The sequence below is a fragment of the Branchiostoma floridae genome, chromosome 18 (assembly GCF_000003815.2).
Source record: "Branchiostoma floridae strain S238N-H82 chromosome 18, Bfl_VNyyK, whole genome shotgun sequence".
Taxonomy (NCBI): domain Eukaryota; kingdom Metazoa; phylum Chordata; class Leptocardii; order Amphioxiformes; family Branchiostomatidae; genus Branchiostoma; species Branchiostoma floridae.
The window spans coordinates 5,890,416-5,915,197 of NC_049996.1; the positions used below are offsets into that span (position 1 = coordinate 5,890,416).

The 24,782-nt window shown below is 41.3% G+C and overlaps 1 protein-coding gene and 1 long non-coding RNA gene across 3 annotated transcripts; one reads left to right on the top strand and one right to left on the bottom strand.

The window, feature by feature from the left end:
* The first annotated feature begins 295 nt into the window (after positions 1–295).
* Positions 296–19,969, top strand: LOC118405625 (solute carrier family 35 member F5-like). 2 transcript variants are annotated; one of them, XM_035805182.1, is made up of 14 exons: positions 296–455; positions 2,969–3,107; positions 3,715–3,882; positions 4,762–4,839; positions 5,651–5,741; positions 6,472–6,540; positions 7,162–7,298; positions 8,051–8,132; positions 9,102–9,189; positions 12,108–12,274; positions 13,305–13,464; positions 16,955–17,045; positions 18,288–18,448; positions 19,225–19,969. In XM_035805182.1, exons 2-14 carry the CDS (start codon positions 2,994–2,996, stop codon positions 19,310–19,312), a joined length of 1,494 nt encoding a protein of 497 aa, XP_035661075.1. In that variant the 5' UTR covers positions 296–455; positions 2,969–2,993; the 3' UTR covers positions 19,313–19,969. The 2 variants fall into 2 exon arrangements, with proteins under 2 accessions (XP_035661075.1, XP_035661076.1); XM_035805183.1 differs by lacking the exons at positions 296–455; positions 2,969–3,107; positions 3,715–3,882 and adding an exon at positions 3,940–3,987 and having other exon boundaries at positions 19,225–19,389.
* A 1,488-nt stretch (positions 19,970–21,457) lies between these two features.
* Positions 21,458–23,792, bottom strand: LOC118405626. Its single transcript, XR_004829919.1, has 2 exons — positions 21,790–23,792; positions 21,458–21,749 (listed from the first exon to the last, which is right to left on the bottom strand). It is a non-coding gene; the product is annotated as an uncharacterized LOC118405626 (long non-coding RNA).
* Positions 23,793–24,782: the final 990 nt, after the last annotated feature.

A 24,782-nucleotide genomic window follows, 5' to 3' on the forward strand; every position in this document is an offset into this window, starting at 1 on the left:
ACACAAAAAGCGCGGGAAATTTCTCAGAAGGTCAAAGGTTATCATGGAAGAAACCACATGTTGGGAATGGCACTCAGAAGATTTACTGCAATATTCTGTCTATATCATACAAGATTTGACTTGACTTGACTTGACTAGATGGTTTTATATTGCGCAACAATTGTATCTAAAAATGTATGGCAATGTACGGACGACAAAGGTTACATTCTAATAATACACATATCACAACAATTTCCGTTAGTACAATTAACAATGTTACTATTATAACATGTTGTAACGTTACATGTTGGGCCCCTAGCAGGCTAATGACGATGTTTACGACATATTGCTGTTTTGCGGTAATACGGGATAACGACATGTTGCTGTATTGCGGCAGTCAAAGATTACATGACGTCACTTCCGTCATGCACGAAGCTCTGAGGAATAAAAACACCTGACAAGACTCCTTGATGAAGGTGAGACAAACCAAGTCGTCTGGTCATCTTTAAGATTTCTAAAGTTCCTTAAGACATACCGTATAACGTGATCGTGGCTCTCAAACGCTGTTTGTAAGGCGTTAAAGTTAGCCATGTAACGTTAAAGACACAGCTTAGAAAATTATTTTTCAGCGCTGCATAACGTAGACGGAAATTAAAATTATGCCTTTGTTGGGAGATTTAGCATTTCGATGAGAAGCTCTCACCACTTTTAGAGCATTGTATAATGGTTAATTCTATCTGGTTCTTGCTGCTTTCTGCTTTATAGTTTGTAGGGAAGGTAGCTCTAGGGGATGGACTGGGGTGGGGAGGGGGGCGAATGGGGTGGGGATTTATTATGTCACCAATCATGACCAAAACACACAAAAAAAACACGGTCCAAATTCTTATTACAAGCAACCGTCATAAGCATTATTCAATGAACATAGTTGAGTTTATTTGCAAGTTCATGCCCATAGGCTAATTGCAAGTACATAACCGTTAGTAAAAACAAGATAGGGGATATGCATGTGATCACAGTGAGAAATATTTTTGTAAGAGACTACTATTTGAATACTAGTCAAAGTGTTGACTATGTCGTTAGGTAGGTTGCATTTGACTTATGTTTTGGAAGCAGAGGAAGACAAAGAGCCACACTTTTTCTAAAATTTGTGGGTTTTGTGATTTTAAGAGGAAAGTGGCTTTCTGTTCCTCCGTAAATGTAGGGAAGCTGGGGAATATAACTGTGATTTCTTTGAACAATGTGGTTCTTTCGGTGTAGTTCATCATCATCATATCGTTCTGTGCCAGTACTGCAGCCAGGCCACGGCCTTCGGTGTAGTTAAAAGAACACTTGGAAAATGAAATATGTGTCATCTTCCACTGCTTTAGATGCACAGTATTTGCAAATTCTTTTGCACACTGGTTCGAACATAGACGTTTGTACAAAATATAGACACTTCAAAATGTACACCCTTACAACAGTTACAAGTCAGATATATTTCCAGTACTTGATTCCTGCTGCCAGGTAGTCAGTTAGCTTTCCACTCCTGATGCCATTATAGTAAATATAGCCGATTTGCTTATAAACAGGATAGCAAACATTGGGAAAACTTGCAACTGTATATATTTTGTTGATTATGCACTGTCTACTTCTCAAAACAATTGGGGGGTGGGTCACTGTGTTGGGTTCCAAACTAGCTGTGTGTTTATTCATAAATGGCTGCCGCCTGCCACCTTCAGGTCTCAAAACTGCAATAAACTGTTACTGTAAATGCATTTAAGTTCACAGGGATTTAATTTCGCGGTAGCGGGAAAAGGGACTTTTTGCGGTGGTTTAAAGTTCGCAGTAGCACCATGCACTGTAGTCCCTTAATGCCATGAAAAAATGTTCGCGGTGGTTTTAAATTCGCGGTGAAGCAGTCACCGCGAAAACCTCGAACATTAAACCACCGCGAAAGTTTCTGCATTTACAGTAACTGGTATTGTATGCCCACATGACTATGTTCTTGCTGACAGCTGTGTAAGTCCACTGTTCTCCCCAATACAACAGGAACAGTACTATTGTAAGGTATTCCCTGAAACATGAGGCAGGGCAGCTGTTACCTGTGCATACCTGTTATCTGGACATTTTGAGACGATGTATGATGTATATGACTATGAGGGAGCTTGTGGCCAGGGTCAAACCTGTGCACATAAAAGAACCCTACTCACTTATCAAAAAGTAGGGGTGACCTGGTGTGTTTGACTGAAATGTGAGCTGTTGTGAAGCTGCATCGCACAACCACTAGCTACTTTAAAATGCATCAAACTTTATCTCAATTGAAGATGATTGCTTTAGGGCTAGACAAGTCTATTGGTCCAATTGCCTAGGGGTTGTGAAAATGACCGTCTGTCAAGTGAATATCCTAGTTAAAACATTCTAACATCCTTTGTTTTCTTCGCTGAAAAATAAAATGTCTTTCAAATTTCGGGCCAGTTCAAAGTTAAGTTCAGACCTCGGCCATGGACATTTTTCAAACTTGCCCAACCCTGTGGTTTACATTACTTTAGCAGCACCTGGTGCAGCCATAATATGATACAAAGGGACTACAGGGCTCGAAATGCTTTTTTCTGCATACATGCACTGGTGCTGGTAACATTGACAATTACCTGCACTAGACAAATTTTACCTGCACCACTCTGAATTTAGGAAGAATGGATCATCCTCAAATTATTCAGGAACCATTGCTATTTTTTTCCTTTATACTATATAGTTGGTACCAGTCCATGCAGCTAATAACATTCCATATACACCTACATTATAGGTCATTTATGTATAAAACCCAGTACATGGACCAGTGCAGGTAAGGTGCAGGTAGGCATCAGAAATACCTGCACAGCTCCAAATGTATCTGTGCTAACCTGCATATGCAGGTGGTACAGTATTTCGAGCCCTTCAGGACTACAATGTCATATTCATAGTGGGATTTGGCAGGGTGTAATTGAATGGTTTGTTTTCCTGTTTATTCCAGGTAGCAGTACCTGTTTGCGGACCACATGGCGATAGGGCTGTTTAGTTTCTCCCCTGGGGACCCTCGCAGACTGGTGTTCGGGGTGCTGTTGTTACTGCTGGTGGATGCTATATGGGTCGGATCATCAGAGCTCACCAAGGTATGCTCATATCTTTATTTCATCAAAGATGCCCAAAGAAAAAGAAAAGCATTTCCTAATTTATTTTCTTTGTACAGAGGTTCATTTGTGAGTGTGACTAATCAATGTTGTAATGAAATGTGTAATGTACATGTACCGTCGCATTTAGAATAAATTGAAAAAAAAATGAAATGTCGCAAGAATTATTAGTACTATAGTAGTGTCTGTACATGACATACAGCACTCACCAACAATTGCAACCTTTGGTCAGTTCTCCGACCCTTCTCTGAAATGACCTGAAGCCAAAGTCATGTAACCTTAATAGGAGTGTGACGTTAGTAATAGTTAAACACTAGAGGTGAGTAGAACAGTTTTTACCCCAAGCTCGCTTCCGGGATTCAAACCCGCGACCTATTGCACTGAACCCGGGCATCCAAACACGCAAACACAGACATGCAAACCATTCGGCCAAAAGGCTTAAGCCGTTTGGCATCTTCAGTTTAGCAGTCCTTGAACACTGTTACAGTATGTCAAAGTGCCTGGCAATAGGAATCAGAATCTTTAATTTGAATAATTTTTGCAATTGCACAAATAAAGTATCATGTTTTATGCATGATTTCCCTCTCAGTACATCTACCAGAATGCTGGGTTTGACAAGCCTTACTTCAGCACCTATGCCAAGACTTCCATGTTTATCCTGTACCTCGGAGGCTTCCTGTTCTGGAGACCATGGAGGGAACAGTGCTGCAGCCATGTCAGGAAAACTGACAGTACCAACACACATAATGGGACAGTGGTATGTACAGTACCAACACACACAATGGGACAGTGGTATGTACAGTACCAACACACATAATGGGACAGTGGTATGTACAGTACCAACACACATAATGGGACAGTGGTATGTACAGTACCAACACACATAACGGGACAGTGGTATGTACAGTACCAACTCACATAATGGGACAGTGGTATGTACAGTACCAACACACATAACGGGACAGTGGTATGTACAGTACCAGCACACATAATGGGACAGTGGTATGTACAGTACCAACACATAATGGGACAGTGGTACACATGTATGTACAGTACCAGCAAACATAATGGGACAGTGGTATGTAGAGTACCAGCACACATAATGGGACAGTGGTATGTATAGTACGAACACACATAATGGGACAGTGGTATGTACAGCAGTTAGAAAGGTTGACGGTACTAGTAGCAAACTGTCTTTTCAATGGTGAATTGCTATATCATTTAAAAGATTTAAAAAACAGAGTATGTAGTTTTCTTAGTACAGTAGAACTATAAGCTACTTAATTGCACACCCCATTTGCCAGCATATTCCGTGCAATTATCCGGCTGGTGCAATAATGCGAAGTTAGCCAGCTGGACTGAACTGGTTTGGGATTTGGGGATTCTGTGCAATTAACAGAAGTATGCAGTAATCCATTGTGCAATGAAGTGGCTTCTACTGTATTCAAGTGTTCTGTGGTCAAAATTGTCAATCTGGATCTGTAGGTTTGTTTCAATGTGATATACTATTTTCATTTCGGTTTTATTCATAGATACTGTTAACATGTTTGATAAATGAATTTACTTCTTGGATAAATGGTTTACAAAATGATTGACAGAAGAGGAGAATATTGATGTCATTATTGTTTTGTTCCAGGTTGTAGATGCAGACAACAATGAAACCAGCTCTGATCAGGACCCAGACCTACCAGAAGATGGGCAGGACTCAAAATTGGTAAGAGTGTGTGTCTTAAGTTTGTGATCCCAAAACTACAATCTAGGAGCTATGGATTGTTTAACATTACAAAATACAGTCCAATAGAGCCTCGGGATTTTCTGTCACCATGGTAACAGACAGTCCTAAGTCTGACAATGATTGGCCAATGTCAGTGCATAAATCGACATACTTAGAGGTGTTGGCTATCTCCATTTAAGTGCTAGGGGCCTGACCAGTGGATGGTCTGCTAGAAGCATGATTTAGTCAGGCTATCTACAAAAAATGTACTTAAGAAATGCCAGCAGTTCTACTGTTTAAAAATGTGCTATGAAATATTAAAGACATTGTCTGACATTAAACATACCTTCGCTTTATTGTAAGTTGCATTTCAAAAGATGGGATTTGTCATTTCAGGGGGTTTCAAATTCTGAAACTTGTGCTCAAGCGCGCTTTCGTCTTGTGTCTTTGGCACTCTAGAATTTACATACATCCTGCCACCTTTGTCCAAAAATTACTGTAAATGTAGAAACTTTCGCAGTGGTTTAATGTTCGCGGTTTTCACTGTGGCCGCCTCGCCACGAGTTGAAAACCACCGCGAACATTTTTCCATGGCAGTAAGAGACTACAGTGCATGGTGCTACTGGGAACTTAAAACCACCGCAAAAATTCCTTTTTTCCGCTACCGCGAAATTAAATCCCTGCGAACTTAAATGCATTTACAGTACTTAATATTGATTTGAGTTGATATGATTTGATAATATGTTCCAATAGCTCAATGTATTCTTCTGCACCTAAAGTTGTAAACATCTGGATATATCTGGTGTTTCAGAGTGAACCCCTGTACGTCCCCATCAAACTGAGTGACAGTGAGAGAAGCAGTGTGGCGAGTGATCTGGACAAACTGGAGTCAGTGGAAACAAGTACGACCATGTTTTATCACAATGGGGAGAATGTGTGCTTGAAGAGATGCAAAATATCACCTACTGGTAAACTAGGAATGTGTACGAAATAGATACTCTTTTTGCCCAACCATTGCTTTATTTGCATCAACCTCTCAGTGATTATCTGTCACCTTCCTCAGGGTAATAATGACTGGTTCACATTGTACTGCAGGATAGGTGTCGCTGCTCACAGTTCAGATGTGTTCACAAACGTAAAGTTTTTATATATACGTACACTGACTGCTTTATGCAAATTTTTGCAATAAGGTAGTCACTGCACATATGTAAATACACTTATGTGTAAGTCTATTCCGTTACAGGCACTGCTAAATTGATATTCTAGTATTTCAGATGTGCACATTTCTGATGTAAACTTATTGTCTGAGTTTGAAGTTTGAAGTATTAAGATAAGAAAAACTGCGTAGTAAAGATTGTAGAGTTTTTAGAATCCATGTCAGACTTTGATGTGTGACCAGTACATTGTTAGTGTACTGTAAATGTTGAAATTTTTGCAGTGGTTTAGTGTTCCCGACCCACCAACTGCAAGTGGAAGAACAGGACTACTATAGGCCATTGCACCTGTACTGTTGTCATTACAAAGTGACTATTATAATTTTGCAGTTTTGATATTGGCATTTGTCTGTTGTTGACCACATTTGGCACTTTTTTGTAATGCCCTGAAACTTGTACACGACTTTGTCCCTCCCAGGTCCGGCTCTTCTGAAAAAGAAAGGCAAGGTCAGATTCAGTAACCTGCTGGAAGTAAGACACATGTCAGGTAAGTCATATAATTATTCAAGCTGGCTTGTTGGTAAGATGGCTTATTCTCTGATCGGCTGGTTAGTGGCGACACCCTCAATGGAATCAAGGGCATGCCAGTTAAGCAGAGGTAGAATCTGTTTTGGAGATTGTGTTCAGAATATTGTCAAAGACTCGCAACAATCATTCATAAACTTGAATGTAAGTTCATCTGTGAAGGTAGTCAACATTATGTTACAAGTTTAAGACCTTATATCCGTACACAAAATAAAGCGCTTACCAACAAGCTTTCGATCAGTCCTCTGATCCTTATCAAGTTGAAATGACTTTAAGTCTAAGACACACATCCAAACAGGATTACTTTCTCAGGGGAGTGAAAGAGGCCATTTACATCACAGCCCACCAACCTTTCCTCAACTGAGACGGGGGCCGATACCGACTGTCAAGCACCTTTGACCCTTTGCTGACGTCACACTTCCATTTCGGATGTGTGACTTAGGCTTTGGGTCATTTCAACTTGATAAGGATCAGAGAACTGATCGAAAGCTTGTTGGTAAGCGCTTTATTTTGTGCATGGATGTATGGTCTCAAAATTGTAACATAATCATTCATAAATACGTTATGTTCTGCATGTCCACAGGCACTGAAGCCGAGGCAGCTAACCTGGCCAGGATGTCCTACACAGCCTCCCTCAGACTGGAGGAGTCCCACAGTAGAAGTGCTAACAAACTGCACCCCAAACAAGTGGCTAAGATAGCCCTGCTGTTCTGTATACCGGTGAGACGGCAGTTATGTTGTGCTTTGGTTTAGTTAGTGGGCTACAGGGGTCAGGGCCTGAAGTACATGTACCACCTGCATATACAGGTTAGTGCAGGTAAAATTGGAGCTGTGCAGGTATTTCTGGTGTCTACCTGCGCCTAACCTGCACTGGTCCATGTACTGGGTATATGCAGGTTAGTGCAGGTAAAATTGGAGCTGTGCAGGTATTTCTAGTGTCTACCTGCGCCTAACCTGCACTGGTCCATGTACTGGGTATATGCAGGTTAGTGCAGGTAAAATTGGAGCTGTGCAGGTATTTCTAGTGTCTACCTGCACCTAACCTGCACTGGTCCATGTACTGGGATTTATTCATAAATGTCCTATGATGTAGGTGCATGTGGATAATTTGTTTTTAGCTGCATTGACTGTTACCACCTTAAGTATAAAGTATAAAAGAAAAAAAGTAGCAATGGTTCCTGAACTTTGGTATGGTCCATACTTCCTAAATTCAAAGCAGTGCAGGTAAAATTTGTCTAATCTTCAATGTTACCTGCACCAGTGAAGGTATGCAGAAAAAGTACTCCAAGCCCTGATTGTAGTTTTTAGATGATGTAATATAAATTGAACATTTTGTTCTCTGTTAATCATGCATATCTGTTCTTCATTTTCTACATTAATGGTTGTTATAAGATGCAGATATTCTGTCCTTTGGAAGAGTCTGGCTGTGTGTACCAGCTAGGATACAATAACAATGTTGTATCTTTCTACAGTGGTTCCTTGGGAATCTGTCATATCAGGAGGCCCTGGATGAGACCCAGGCTGCTGTAGTCAACATCTTGTCATCTACCTCAGGTACAGTACCGGGGAGTACATTCATGGTCTCATGTCTGTTCTAGATACAGGCTACATGTAGGTATGCTGATGATGTAGGTACATGTATGCAAGTTACAGATACAAAGTAGACATGTTTGTTCCAGATACATAAAAAGTACAATTGTATACATGTCTGTTCCAGATACAGAGTAGATGTGCATGTCTGTTCTAGATACAAACTAGGTATGCATGTTTCTTCCAGATACAGGGTAGACATGTTTGTTCTAAAGACAGAGTAGACATGTTTGTTCTAAAGACAGAGTAGACATGTCTGTTCTAAAGACAGTAGACATGTCTGTTCTAAAGACAGTAGACATGTCTGTTCTAGATACAGAGTAGGTATGCATATCTGTTTTAGATACTAGAGTACACATGTCTGTTTTAAAGACAGTAGATAAGTCTGTTCTAAAGACAGAGTAGACATGTCTGTTCTAAAGACAGTAGACATGTCTGTTCTAAAGACAGTAGACATGTCCGTTCTAGATACAGAGTAGGTATGCATATCTGTTTTAGATACTAGAGTAGACATGTCTGTTTTAAAGACAGTAGATAAGTCTGTTTTAAAGACAGAGTAGACATGTCTGTTCTAAAGACAGTAGATATGTCTGTTCTAAAGACAGAGTAGACTTGTCTGTTCTAGATACAGAGTAGGTATGCATGTCTGTTTTAGATATAGAGTAGGTATGAATGTCTGTTCTATGCCAAAAAGTAGTTACTGAAGCAACTGGATATGGTTTTGGAAACGGTCAAAAACGGCCCGTTTCCAAAACCATATCCAGTTGCTTGAGTAACTACTTTTTGGCGTATCTTATTACCTGGATGTCTAACCTACATCAACGAATGTCTGTTCTATATACAGAGAAGACATATCCGTTCCAGATATACAGTAGAGTAGGTACTACCTTTGTTCCATGACCATATTTGAGCAAACCTTTCCTCTGTTTGCAGGCCTGTTTACCTTGATCCTGGCAGCTCTGTTTCCCAGCTCCTACGGAGACAAGTTCACAGCGTCTAAGTTGGTAGCAGTTCTCTTAAGGTATGCACTGCCTGTCACTCAAACAAGTAGTCTTTTTTTTTTCTTCTCGTGAGGCCACAGAAATCTGACTTCACAGATGGCACCTATGGTGCATTGCTCTTGGCCTGGTGCTGCTTAGTATCTCTCATCCATTACTTTGTTTGTGAGGACCAATGAGATGGCTGCTTCTGTTGCCAGGTTACAAACAAAACTGTAAATGCAGAAACTTTCACGGTGGTTTAATGTTCGAGGATTTTGCGGTGGCCATTTCACTGCGAACTTAAAACCACCGTGAAGATTTTTCCATGGCAGTAAGAGACTACAGTGCATGGTGCTGTCGCAAACTTAAAACCACCACGAAAAGGCCTTTTTCACACTACCGCAAAATTAAATCCCTGCGAACTTAAATGCATTCACACTAGTCGAAAACTGCCAAGTGGCAGGCTATTAGTAAAGTAGTTTAATGTGAATGGTGGGGAACACAGGCCAAGCACATAGATTGCATGTTTTCCCCCTAATTGCAGAGTTTTAGCACATCTCTCATAGTCTGTATAGACTGACTGACAGAGAGAGAGACCACTTTGAAAAGTTTATTTCGATGGCCAAAATGCAAATTGGAGGTGGAGTTTGACACTTTCAATGGGACTACACTTGTGCTAATGGAGAGATTGCTATTGGAATGGACAGACCCTGATAAAGATGAAAGTTGTGGAGTAGACCTAATAACACCAACAACACTAAGAGTAAGCTCTCTAAAGCTAAGGGCACAATCCCCTGTACGCGCAATTTGTCAGTACATTTTTTTTTTGGAGGCCACGTCCGCCACGTATTTCTGAAAACGTTCAGCCAGATGGCACACAAAGTTTTGCCTGCACGTAAAGCTTGTATGGCGGGTTGTGCCCTTAGCTTAAGAGGTTATAATCAAAACAAAACCTGTGAGGAATTTGTTTTACATTGTGAGGCCTTAGTCTATGGTATCGCTTTGGCGTAACAGTAAGGGTGTTTTGGCTTAGGACCCAGAGGTCCTCGGTTTGAAATCCCTGACATGCCACCATGTAAACATAAAACCACCATGAACATTTCTGCATTTACAGTACCTTAAGCTTCAGTTGAAAAGCCAATGACTCAGTCGCAGTGAAGGTGGATTCTGTATGCTGACCTTTCTTATGTCATACGTGGGCTGCGATAACGTTGAAAAAGCTGTATCACACAAGCTTTGAGGTCGTATCACGCAGGCTTCCATTGAATAATTCGAACGTACCCTGCCCACGCCAAGTTCGGCGCAGTCAAAAATTTGAATACCCGATTCGGACGTTGAAACGTTGTTGTAACACTTTTTTCAAGGGCACCAAATTTGTTTAACTTTTGGTGCATTTCGCATCAAAAGATGGGTTTTCTCAGTTGGGTATGACATAAATAAAATATAACACAGTGTATTCCGCATTACCCTCGGTCCCAGCCTTTGGCCAGTGTACGATCGTACCCGCGGTTGGGCTTATACCTCGGGTTATACGGAATACACCGTGTTGTATTCTATATATACCATTTGTACATGTTGTAAACATGTTTTCTCCACAGTATTGGAGGGATAGTGTTGGTGTCCATGTCTCACACAAACCACATGTTTTCTCTGCAGTATTGGAGGGATAGTGTTGGTGTCTCACACAAACCACATGTTTTCTCTGCAGTATTGGAGGGATAGTGTTGGTGTCCATGTCTCACACAAACCACATGTTTTCTCTGCAGTATTGGAGGGATAGTGTTGGTGTCCATGTCTCACACAAACCACATGTTTTCTCCACAGTATTGGAGGGATAGTGTTGGTGTCCATGTCTCACACAAACCATGTGTTTTCTCTGCAGTATTGGAGGGATAGTGTTGGTGTCCATGTCTCACACAAACCACATGTTTTCTCTGCAGTATTGGAGGGATAGTGTTGGTGTCCATGTCTCACACAAACCATGTGTTTTCTCTGCAGTATTGGAGGGATAGTGTTGGTGTCCATGTCTCACACAAACCACGTGTTTTCTCTGCAGTATTGGAGGGATAGTGTTGGTGTCCATGTCTCACACAAACCACATGTTTTCTCTGCAGTATTGGAGGGATAGTGTTGGTGTCCATGTCTCACACAAACCACATGTTTTCTCTGCAGTATGGAGGGATAGTGTTGGTGTCCATGTCTCACACAAAGCACATGTTTTATCTGCAGTATTGGAGGGATAGTGTTGGTGTCTCACACAAACCACATGTTTTATCTGCAGTATTGGAGGGATAGTGTTGGTGTCCATGTCTCACACAAAGCACATGTTTTCTCTGCAGTATAGGAGGGATAGTGTTGGTGTCCATGTCTCACACAAAGCACATGTTTTCTCTGTAGTATTGGAGGGATAGTGTTGGTGTCTATTGGAGGGATAGTGTTGGTGTCCATGTCTCACACAAACCACATGTTTTCTCTGTAGTATTGGAGGGATAGTGTTGGTGTCTCACACAAACCACATGTTTTCTCTGCAGTATTGGAGGGATAGTGTTGGTGTCTCACACAAACCACATGTTTTCTCTGCAGTATTGGAGGGATAGTGTTGGTGTCTCACACAAACCACATGTTTTCTCTGCAGTATTGGAGGGATAGTGTTGGTGTCTCACACAAACCACATGTTTTCTCTGCAGTATTGGAGGGATAGTGTTGGTGTCCATGTCTCACACAAACCACATGTTTTCTCTGCAGTATTGGAGGGATAGTGTTGGTGTCCATGTCTCACACAAACCACATGTTTTCTCCACAGTATTGGAGGGATAGTGTTGGTGTCTCACACAAACCACATGTTTTCTCTGCAGTATTGGAGGGATAGTGTTGGTGTCTCACACAAACCACATGTTTTCTCTGCAGTATTGGTGGGATAGTGTTGGTGTCTCACACAAACCACATGTTTTCTCTGCAGTATTGGAGGGATAGTGTTGGTGTCCATGTCTCACACAAACCAGCAGGACCAGCTACAGCTGGGCGCACTCTGGGCTCTGTGTGGGGCGGCTCTGTATGCAGTCTACCTGGTCATGCTGAAGAAGAAAGTAGATAATGAAGAAAGGCTGGATATTCCCATGTTTTTTGGTAAACTGACACTCACTCTGTACAATCATGACATTGGTAGTTAAATCCTCCACCTAACTCCTTCAGCTTTGCCCCCAGACTTGCCCCAGTGGTTCCTCTTTGCCCCCCATGTAATTGTCCCCCACCCTTCTGCTTTGCCCCCAATGGCCGCTATCAACCTGAATTTCACGTAGTCGACATGAAAATTGTTTAGAAAGTAACAATTACACTTGCGCCATGGAACATGAAGAAACATGAAATATCCTATGCTCCACAGCACATTCTGAGCCACCTTTTTGCCAAGTGGCATTTCACAACTCCTTCCCAGTCTGAACTGAAAAGGCACATGCTGTCAGCAGCGCTAGTTTGTGGCACAACATATATCCAGCCACCTGGAATGACAGTGCAAAGCTGAATTACAGCGGGTGCCAAGGGGAAGTTCAGGGGCAAAGCTGAAGGAGTTTGGTTGGGGCTGATGTCACCAATGGCACTAAAATACAATAAACCATCATAAGTATTATTCAATGAACATAGACCTTTGTGCAAAATATACACCCTTCTGATGTTATTCTACATCAAATCTTGCAAAATTTATCATTCCTCTAGTTCTTAATTCCTGTCGCTAGGTAATCAGTTTAATTTCTACTCATGACATCATAGCAAAACACAGCAGCTGGTGAGAAACCTGGCATGACCACTTGATAAACATTAATCTTTGAGAAATAGAAAAGCAGTGATTATAAAAACTTGGAAGTGTATGTAATGCTAGTTCACCTTTATCCATAGGGTAACCTTTTATACGTTCTTTTAAGAATAATGTATAGTGTATTATATGGTGGCTTTAAACTGCAATATCATAAAAATAGCACAGTTTGAAACTACTGTCCATCCATTTAATATCTCTGTATACCCTGTTTAGCAACACAACGGATATAGGTTAAAGGTGGATAAAGGTGAACTAACGTTACATGCAGAATCTAGAATGACTTTTACTAACTTAAAGTTAAACACAGATGAACTTTCCAACTAAAATGTTCTTCTTGTTCTGCAGGTTTTGTAGGCATGTTCAACATGGTCCTGCTGTGGCCAGGCCTCCTGGTCCTGCACCATCTCAAGCTGGAGTCATTTGTGTGGCCGACTCCACAGCAATGGATGTACTTAGCACTCAATGGGCTGATTGGAACAGTTCTGTCAGAATTCCTCTGGTTGTGGTAAGTAGACTGGAACAAGTCTTGTGATGTCATGCAGAAAACATGCAAAATGGTTCAATTCAAAATGGTTCCATTCTCTCCCGCCCAAGGGAATGTTGGTTACTTTTGTATCAGCAGTTAGTTTTGCATGTCTATCCATCAATCCATCCATCAGTCCCATAGCTGATCAGCCATAGGAGCAGTATGACTCTGAACTGAGTGTTTTCACCCCTCGCTGTCCTCTGCCAGTCTGTTTCTTTCTTCTGTCATGCAGTTCCTTTCATGACTGCTAGGAGGCGCTGGTAGACTGTTTAATGCAAGCAAATACTAGTACAGTACATGTAGTGCTTTGTGTTGTACCTTTCTGTATATTACAGTTTAACTAGTCCAATAATTCATCATATGTCCATTATTTTCTGTGATAGGCATTGTACTATATTATTTATGTATATATATATATATATTATATCATAATTACATTATATTATTAGATAAATGTTGGAATTGCCCTTTTGTAATACAGTAACATAACAACAGAGGTACGGCTGTGATCAGCTAAAGTCAAGTCTACCGACATTTTTATGTGTCAATGCTGTATGTTGGAAACAGATTTATGAAGGGTAGACATCCAGATAAACAATATTTGCAGACAATTCAATACGCGACAATCCAATCTCGTTGGGAGGTCTCGCGAGACTGTAATCTGGCCGCGCGCGTGCGTGATTTGACAGTCGGACGGTAACAGCCTTCAGCAGCCCAGCGGCTAACAATGGCTTCTCCCAGCATCGACTCGATCGAGTCAACTTCAGAGATTCGTTGTGCTTTTATTTGGCAACATCCGCCGGTAAATCGGCATGCCATGAGCAGATAATATTGTTGTGAACCTATGGACTCGATATCGTGCTGTAAATTTGCAAATTTCTGGTCATTTTTCACAATTTTTGACGGGCGGTTTATGCTTGCTTGTCGTGAGAAAAACGTGCATATAGGCGCGTCGCCTTACTTGTAGTTACTCGGATAAGTTTGGCTCAAGCCGTAAAAATATCCCACAAAAGCTTAGAAGTACCATCATTGGATCCTTGTAGATCCAAACTCGTAAGACTTTCGGCGATTTTGACCGTAAATTAGTCGATGGCAACATATCGGCCTTTGGGAGTTTACGCGTACGTGAGTTGGGGAGGGGGGCGTGTTTCCGTGTTCGTTTTGATCAAAACGGGGTCACTTTTCCGACTATGTCTATGATTTCAGTTTTCGCCGGATGAAACTCCACAAAAACGTGAACATATCGATTTAGGGTCCTTCTGGGTAGAAATCTAGCATGGTTTTGGCGGCTTTGTGGCCGACTTTTTTGGTTAACGTAATATGTAATGAGTGGGTGTGTCTGCAAATGTATAACGTTTGGCATTTGCTGTTCTTTTTCAGATCAACGCGTCGCGATCGAAATTCACATCAGCAGGGAAATACTGCAAATCATATGGATGCAATAGCCGTATTTCATGTTTTATAAAAGATGTCTTAACATATGTTCTTACTCGATCTCGTAGAGCTTTGCAACTCATGCTTTTGAGAAATGATAATTACATGTATATATCATTAGTGTTTTTTCCAAATGATAGACAAGTTCTCACAGCATTTACAGTATTGACGAAAATAAGCATCCGATAAGTAATACTTTTGGGAAATGGTAATGTTTCATACACATAATCATTCAAATGTACATTGTATTAAAATGTGAACTTTCAACATCTCTGACTGTTTTTGTGTGGCATAATTTTTGCAACAAATCAGACATCGTCCTACTCAGACCTAAGACAGGTAAGCCGTAAGGTGTTCACTTCCCTGTGCTATACATAGTAGTCCACTGTATTCTGGCGATGCAGTGGTCTGGACACTCTGCATCAACAATCAGTCTTTCTTCATACATACCATAGAGTTTCTTACCTCCTTTGGCTCTTTGAGTGAACAGCTCCGGTAGTATGGCTGTTTTGTGAAAGTGGTCAAGCTTTGGGATATTCTTCTTCTGCCATTCTGAGTCTACTTTAATTCGTTCGCAGAATAAATTATCCCTGCCAAAGTAGACAACGAAGTCCGCCCAATTTAAGTTACAGCAATAGACATTCCCTTGCACTTGGTGGTGGTACCTGTGTGACGTCTTGAGTGCTGCACTGCTGTCTACCTTTGTTCTTTGGACTGCCTATTTTAGCGTGAGTCCTTTCTTTGAATGGGGACACAATGAATACACGAATGCGTTATTGGAAATACATGCACACAGATGTACACATTTCCCGTTAAAAAGTATAAAAAACGCACATTTCTAATTTCATGTTCATGGTGAAATTATCCCTTCCGAGCTGTCTTTTTAAAAGACAATCCCAGTGCTTAAGTAACGTGTTATCATCAAGTACATTTGGGGGGATCTTGAAAAATATGATGCATGTTGGCACTTTCTCTTCATTGACACACTTGGACTGACGGCTATTGCATCCATATGATTTGCAGTATTTCCCTGCTGATGTGAATTTCGATCGCGACGCGTTGATCTGAAAAAGAACAGCAAATGCCAAACGTTATACATTTGCAGACACACCCACTCATTACATATTACGTTAACCAAAAAAGTCGGCCACAAAGCCGCCGGAACTATGCTAGATTTCTACCCAGAAGGACCCTACATCGATATGTTCACGTTTTTGTGGAGTTTCATCTGGCGAAAACTGAAATCATAGTCGGAAAATTGACTCCGCCTTGATCAAAACGAACGCATATACGCGGAAACACGCCCCCCTCCCCAACTCACGTACGCGTAAACTCCCAAAGTCGATATGTTGCCATCGACTAATTTACGGTCAAAATCGCCGAAAGTCTTACGAGTTTGGATCTACAAGGATCCAATGATGGTACTTCTAAGCTTTTGTGGGATATTTTTACGGCTTGAGCCAAACTTATTCGAGTAACTACAAGTAAGGCGACGCGCCTATATGCACGTTTTTCTCACGACAAGCAAGCATAAACCGCCCGTCAAAAATTGTGAAAATGACCAGAAATTTGCAAATTTACAGCACGATATCGAGTCCATAGGTTCACAACAATATTATCTGCTCATGGCATGCCGATTTACCGGCGGATGTTGCCAAATAAAAGCACAATGAATCTCTGAAGTTGACTCGATCGAGGCGATGCTGGGAGAAGCCATTGTTAGCCGCTGGGCTGCTGAAGGCTGTTACCGTCCGACTGTCAAATCACGCGCGCGCGCGGCCAGATTATAGTCTCGCGAGACCTCCCAACGAGATTGGATTTTCGCGTATTTCTACAACTGGGTAAGATTCAGAGATAACTTCCAGATGTTTCAAGTGACATCCATCACTCATCTTCAGTATCACTGAATGTCTTCATTTTAAAGGGTTAAATAAGCAAGTCTTGCTGAAGAAGAGTGATAGATGTCCCACGAAATCAGTTGTAGAGATGGAGTTGTCTTGAAATGTCCAAACCTGTTTCCTGTTCTTTGTTCCAGGGGCTGTTTTCTCACATCGTCACTGATAGCAACCTTGTCTCTCAGCCTTACCATTCCTCTCACTGTCCTGGTGGACATATTCCTCAAAAAGGTAAGGTTCATTATGTTTTCTGATAACTTTCATCTCCCTCTTTCTTTCTTTCTTTCTTTCTTCTGTCATGTAGTTCTTTTCATAACTGCTAGGAGGCGCTGGTAGACTGTTAAACGCAAGCAAATACTAGAAGTACATGTAGTGCTTCTTCCTTCTCTTGAATCTCTTGCTCATTTAGCAAACTTAGCTTCTTCGATAACAGTTTTCACTCCCTATAGAACTTTGTCTTAGTTAAAACTCCTTTTTCATTGGTATGTGAAAGTGACTGACAAAGGTCTTTTTTTTTTGCAAGGCCTCTGGGGTGAGCCTAATGGTATAGCATTGTGTGCAAGTAGTCTAACAAAAGGCAAGAGAGGGAAACATCCTGCATTTTCTGGAAAATGTTGTCTTTCTAGTTTACGTCAGGGTTCTATAGTAGCTGTCAGTGTTTTGTTTGTCCTTCTGATTGGCCCATGCTCCTATGCAGATTCCAACCCGCATTCCTACAGTTTGACTCTGCTTCAACTCTGCAAAGGAGAATTGACAGGGCCGTGTCCTTGTATTGTAAGCCAAAAGGATTTTAACACTCAATATAGAAAAAGGAAACATGGTCCTTACAGTGATACTCCTAAAGTCTATTGGTGACTTGGTAAGATTTCTCCCCCTTAACATGAGACACCAGATGTGGTTTACACAGTGCTGTATTTATTTCATGTCATACCCACTCGAGAAAACAAACATTGCAATGAGAATGCCCGAGAAGTTGAGAAAATTTGTTGTCTTCAAACAAGAAATTGTAACAGTCAGTTTCAGTTTTGACAGTAGTGCATGCGACAGTAGTGACGTGTGTTTTTCTACAGAAGCTTGTGTGATAGCAGTACAACCTCATGTGATCACCAGTTCTAAAAACCCAAATCAAACATTGTCACACCTTTTTGCCCAACATTTGTGTGGGTGATATGTGGGATCGTGTGGCCGTCCCTCGGATAGGACGTTAAATGGAGGTCCCGTGTTTGAGGAGAGCCACACCTTCAGCACACTTACCGAAAAGAGTAAGAATCTTTCCCGGTGTGAGTGGTTCAAAAACCTGCAGTCCTTTGGCCACAAATGGGGCAATTACTGTCGTATTGAGGCACTGTATACAGGCTGCCATTTCAGAACCTTGCTCCTCGCAATTCGGCCCCTGGCTGTAAAGAGACACTAGTCGGCCCAGCCAATAACCTATAATAATATTTAACGAAATTACATATTGTTTCTTTTCAGGTGTCTTTTAATTGGATGTTCTTCATGGGAATCCCTCCTGTCTTCCTGTCCTTTTTTGCGGTGACGTTCCTGTCTCACTGGGATGACTGGGACCCTGTCATGGTGGTGCTGAAGAAAGCTCTACATTGTTTCTGCCACTGTAGAAGAAGAACTCATGCAAGGTAAGACAACTTTTGCTCTCGTTCTTCCCTCGGACCATCAGAGAGTGGAATGGACTTGAGCCTGGTGTGGCGGAGGCAGGGTCTCTCTCCCAGTTCAAAACTGAGCTGGGGAGGACCCTGCTGCATTGAGCCACCCCCACACGTCTTGTATATATGCAAATATATGTTCTATTAACCCACTTAACTCACTTGTCCTGTCCTTCTCACACACAAAATCAGTTTGTTTTCATTTTCCTTAGCGTTTTCTTTCTTTAGTTTCCCTTGTCTATTTGTATTGTTGTTGTAACTAACCCATGCGCAATCTGCCATTAATCTCTGGAAAGAGCTTGGCAGTAAGAAAGAAAAAGAACTTACCATGGATCTTACCATGTATGTTCCTGTCTTTCTATCTCCATGGGCACTTTTAATGCAGGTCTTACTTGAGTACAAGATTTTGTTGATGATGTCTTTAAAAAAAGAAGTTAAAGTTGCCCGTACATCTGTGCAGATGCTTAGGGGTGGTGCCCATCTCTATTTTGAGTAGCCCTTGGGCCACACATTTGTGCAAGCCACTACAGCAGGGGGCTGGTCCGCTGGTAGTGATGTGTGTTTAACTTCCATACTCTTCCTCATTGGTGCTGAGTGCTAAGCAGAGAAAGCAGCATGTACCATTTTTAGAGTCTTTGGTATGACTCGACCGGGGATCGAACTCATGACCTACCGAATGCAAGGTGAACACTCATCCGGTACCCACTCAGCCAGTGTCATTGCTGATCTGTATGATATCTTTCCTGCAGGAGTCCTGAGGACCTGGAGCAGAGGGAAAGTCTTATAGGAATAGAAGATGGATCTGGAAGCCAGGAGGAGATGGAGGGCTGTACATAACAACTGCACTGTGGAGGGTTCTACTGTAGTACACATCAATAAGACAATGTAGAGCACATATTAGATCAGGGTTGTAGGCAGCCTGAAATCATTTTCCGTCCCCTTGATTTTGAATGGGAATCCTATCGAGCGCCGAAAGTGTGAGACATTGTGAGACGTTCCAAGGGGGGTCTTGGGTTCTTGAAAATTTTGAAATCTAAACCCTCTGAAATGCTATTTCCTGCATTTTGAGGTGTAAATTTTGCTGGTAAACTATGCTGTTCAACCATATCTGCTTTTGGTGAAAAATTACACAAGGCTTTCAGGGTTTTTTTAATCTTAACACATCGATTTTTGTCCGTCACAGAGGACGGAATGGGCAAAAAAAAAATTCCGTCCCCAGCTGCAAAATTCCATTGAAGGACAGAAGGGCGGACACTGGCTACAACCCTGTATTAGATTAGAACTTCTGATGGTCCAAGTTGTATGTGAACAATGAAGATGAGGTCAATGGTAATGTTGTGGCTGTTCTTAGGCCCTGGTGATTTGATTATATGGATGACATCCTCTGGGAACTCCACAACTGATCCAAGGTTGTGAATGAAAAGAATTAGGCTAAAGATAAAGTTTCCATCATAATGATATCTAAGTGGTCAGTAAAGTTGAACAAATATCTCATATCTATGTATTTGATCTTATAATTGACTTTATCATTCTGATATTTTTTGCCGTCTTTGTACAATTTACAGTGTGGTGGAAAACTTTAAGTTTGGAAGCCGCCAAAAATTGATGCGTGCGTGGAGGTCATCTATACAATCAAATCAACATGGCCTCACAGAAAAAAGTCAGGGCAGCAACAAAAACAACTAACTGTAAGAGTGGGGTCTGGTTATTCCCAACAACTCAGGTATGAGCAGATTTGAGTGGGCAGCTAGCTATTGTCTAGAAACGCCCCACTGGAACAACCCTCAACAACACTTCATAGATCAGTCTGTCTCTGCTGGACATGTGTGCATGCCCCTGTTAGTGCCAACTGTCATGCAGGTTGTGTATTTGTATATTTTTGGACTTATCGATGTAGAAAGAAGTGTGTGCTTGTTTAAGCTAAGGGCACAGCCCGATGTTCGTGCAATTTGTCCGTACATTTTTTTTGGGAGGCCAAGTCTGCCATGTATGTATTTTTGAAACGTTCAGGCTGTACAGGGCAGGTGCGTCGCCCTTTCCGGCACGTACAAGGGGCGAATCCGCACCCCGATGGCCGCACAAAGTTTTGCCTGCACGTAAAGTTCTACGGTGTGTCTGCGTGCTCCAAAATCCGTCGGATTCCCTATGAGTTCGTACGGATGCCGTACTTACCACTTACGGGTCCCAAAAGATTGCCCACGTTTTGGCTCGTAGACAGCAAGTATTTGCACGTACGGCGGGTTGTGCCCTTAGCTTTAGTGACCTTTCAGGCCCAAAAACATCACTTTTTACGCTTTTCGGCCATCTTAGCTTTTGATGTTACAGTCAAACCTGCCCAAGACGACCACCCGGGGGACCAGAAAAAAGCGGTCGATTTGGACAGGTGGTCGCTGAGAAGAGTATCGACTCAAAACATGCCCGATGCAAAGTATAAATGGTTTCCGTTGTGTTTAATGCCAAATAGCAAGCACACTGCACGCACGCAAAGAAACAAGGTCTTTAATGTTAAATACAACACGCACACTGTAAACTGTAAATTTAACCCCAAAATCCGACGCAAATTGGCCGATTTCGGCACAAAATCACGCTAGTTATCATAAAAAATGGATGAAAACCTCAAATTTGAAAATGATGCGGTCGTTATGGGTCCCAATTTGGGCCGGTCGCGGTCGCGTTGGCCAGGTGGTCGTTGAGAAAAGGTCGCTTAATGCTTACGTCAATGGGAAAATAAATCGGGACCGAGAAAAAGCGGTCGAAATGGCCAGGTGGTCGCTGAGAAGAGGTGGTCGCTAGGGCAGGTTTGACTGTACTCTGCAGCAAATTATGTGAACTCAAACCTGAACCCTCAAAAGCCTTTCATTCCTTTTTTGCTGCACACTACCACAGACCCTGTCATGGAAGATTGGAGTGAGGAAATGTCACAGAAAGTCAAGAGATGTTGATAAAATTAAATTATGTTTGATGATGTAAAGATTGTGACTTATATGAATGGCTTTAGCAAGAATGAAAACAATCCAAAACACATGATAATGATTAATATCTTATTACAAAGTTGTACTGTGTATATACTGTTGGTACTAGGGGTACTAGTGGCAAAGGTGTAGATATTGTTTATTTGCCCATCAAGGATTTCATTTCAATGCTGGGACCTTTTACACGTGTGTGTTACTGTGGCAGTGATTAGAAAGTAACCATGTGAGCTGAACCTGAGGCAAGACTGCATACAGTGCCTGTACTCTTACTCTTAGTTATAGTTAAACTATCTATGTTATACCTGGGCCATGATAACGTTCACTATAATTACGGCTGGATACCAGGCTAGATGATGGCCTCTGTTATCACAGTGGCTTCCATAGAATAGTTCAAACAGGCTTTGCATGCTCCCAGCCAGTGGTTGTCAAAAGTTTGAATCCAGACATTGGTATCGCTATTGTTTTTTTGTGAGGGCAACAATTTTTTTTTCAAGTTCTGGTGGATTTTACATTGAAACGTGTGTTTTCTTGGGTGGGTATGACCAACGCTGACCTAGATAAAATACAAAATGGGGCCCAGCCCTCCCGCAGGTCGGTTCATCCTTCAGTCGTCTGCGATCGTACCTGTGGTCAGACTGGAACCTCAGGTGATACAGAATACGCGGTGTATTTTGATATTATGTATTTTTCTGTGAACATAAACTGGTCTTGTTACTTTGTAATTCATCATATATACAGACCTGACCAGACCCATGCCTCATAACTTTTAGGTGATTTTTCAGAAGATAAATATTAGCAGAAATGTGTTCTCAGCACAATGATTAATTTATTCCCATGTTTGTGTGTACACATGCATGGGGTTCTAACTAGGCCATCATGATCACTTTTTCACAGGCACTTTCAACAATTAATGGATCATTTTGGTTACATCTGTAAGTATATGGATGGTCATTTCTTTACACCTGTATAACTTCTCTTACCAAGGAAGTTTTATTCTGGGCAAAATGTTGTTACTTTTTTTCTCAACTCTTGTGATTCTAAAAATTACATTAGGCAGACAGTAAACAATCTCCACTTGGGTGGTTATCTCAATAAATTACTACTGGTAGTACATATGTATGAAGATTACATTTCCCTCACTGGTATACCAGTATCATTTATTATTATGATATTTATAAAGATATAAGACATCTAGGAGAGTGCAGAAACTTCATTACCCTCTTCACTGATGAGAATAAACTACATGTACACTTGTGCCACGCTGGAAACATATATTAATGTTCTCATTCTTTCATGTTGAAAATCAACATTATAAGGCCTAGGAAAAAAAAAAGATGCTGTGTTACCCGACCAACCTTATCTGTAAATTGTTAAGGTACAGGTCAGGACCTCAACATCTGGTTTACCTGTACCGGAACAAACTAAAATCACTAGTTGACACCGCTTGTGAAAACTACATAAGTGAATCAACAGTGACAGTTGTGATAATTGGTTGATAATCTTGCAGTTGAAAATTAAGAAAATTGACAAAACATTGTTTTAAGATTCAAGTATGTAGAATTAAATCCTCAAAGATCATATGGTGGTACTCAAAAAGGCAGTTAACTATATGTATAGCTTACAGATACATGATGTAATTGATTGGAATTGTTCAGGTACAGGTGATTTTGCAGAAGATGAATGTTAGCAGAAATGTGTTACCAGCACAATGATTAATTCATTGCCATGTTTGTGTATGTGCATATGCATGGGGTTCTGACTAGTCCATCAGGATTGCTTTTCACAGGCGTGAGTTTCAAAAACTAAGAAAAAGAGACTCAGCTTTAGAGGGCCAGGCGTGCACATGGTATTTGAAAACAAAGTGGTGACAGTAAGTGCAGACTGCATCAACAAACAAGCTGCTAGGGGGCATCACTTTTTCCTCAGATTAAAACCTCAAGAAGAAAAAAAGCATGTCGAGGACAAAATGTACAAAACATTTGCTGCAGTGCCAAGGAATGCCACTAGGAGGCAGTACTGTATTCAGCCCTGACCGATCTACCATATCACCAGGATTCAATCAGGGATTCTTACCACAAATAGGCCATCTTTATTCCATCACATGGACACCCTTTGGAAACTCCACAACTGACGTGTGAAACAAAACGATGCCTTCACTATGAAATGTAAGTGGTCACGAAGCTTGAACAAATGACTGAACACACGGAGTAGATATACAGAACAGTAAATAGCTTCTTCACTTTTGTTCTTTTACTGTCCTCAACTTCAGACTCATAGAATTTAGGAATTGATTTTGGCATTCTATGACTTTAGTACCCCCGTAAATAGTTTCATCGGGTTGGTAGATCAATTGAACAAAGTTTCACAACCTTCCTTTAATTGTGAGTAATTACGTCACAATTAGGGCTGGGTACCGGCACGGTGTACGGGTACAAAACCGTTTTTTCTTATTGGACCGGTCGGGAAAAAACGGACCTGAAAAAATTGGGTTGACTGGATGTTGGACCTTTTGGAAAATGATATTATATGATCAGGCATTCACACATTTTGGGGCTTACCGGTCGAGGAAAGTAACGAGCGAAGACAAGTAAAGTCTTAAGTTTACAGTCAATCGTACAGAGGCAGATAGACTTGTGTGATTTTAAAACGCCAGTGGGAGTCAAATACTCCACAAAACAGATTTACTTGTAGCGAAATAGACCATTATCTTTAGTATCGCCAATTTGGCAAGTTTTCACGAACAATAAGGTCCAGGTTCAGATCCAAATTGATCCTCTGGACCTGAATTTGCTGTACTTGTACCCGCCCCTAGTCACAATACAATAGGTTAAGTTCATATCGCACCGATAGTATTTGTTTCATTTTGTACTGATGAAGGCGACAGATTTACGGAATGTTTACGGAAGAAATAAAGGAAGGTTGTGTAACGAAGAAGACTTCATTCGACTTTAGTACCTGTTTTCCTGCATTATTTTGCAACTTGCAGCATATATTCACTCAGCAGCTTTGTACAATTTACAGTACAGTAAAAAACTGTTTTAGAAAAGGAAAAACCCGTGACGTCATCCATACAGTCAAATCATCTTGGCCATGTCCGGATACACGCACACACACACCAGATATGCAGCTTATACTACTCTCCAAGCAGAGGTTAGGCTCTGTTTTTTAGTCGTTTTTATCGGGCTTTCTATTTGTCATTTTTCTTGAAGTACGCCAGCCAAGAAACAGGAAGATAGAATACAAAACAGAAAGCCCGATAAAAACGACTAAAATACATTTTAAAAAACAGCCAGAGCCTAACCTCTGCTTGGAGAGTAGCTTATATAGTTATACTG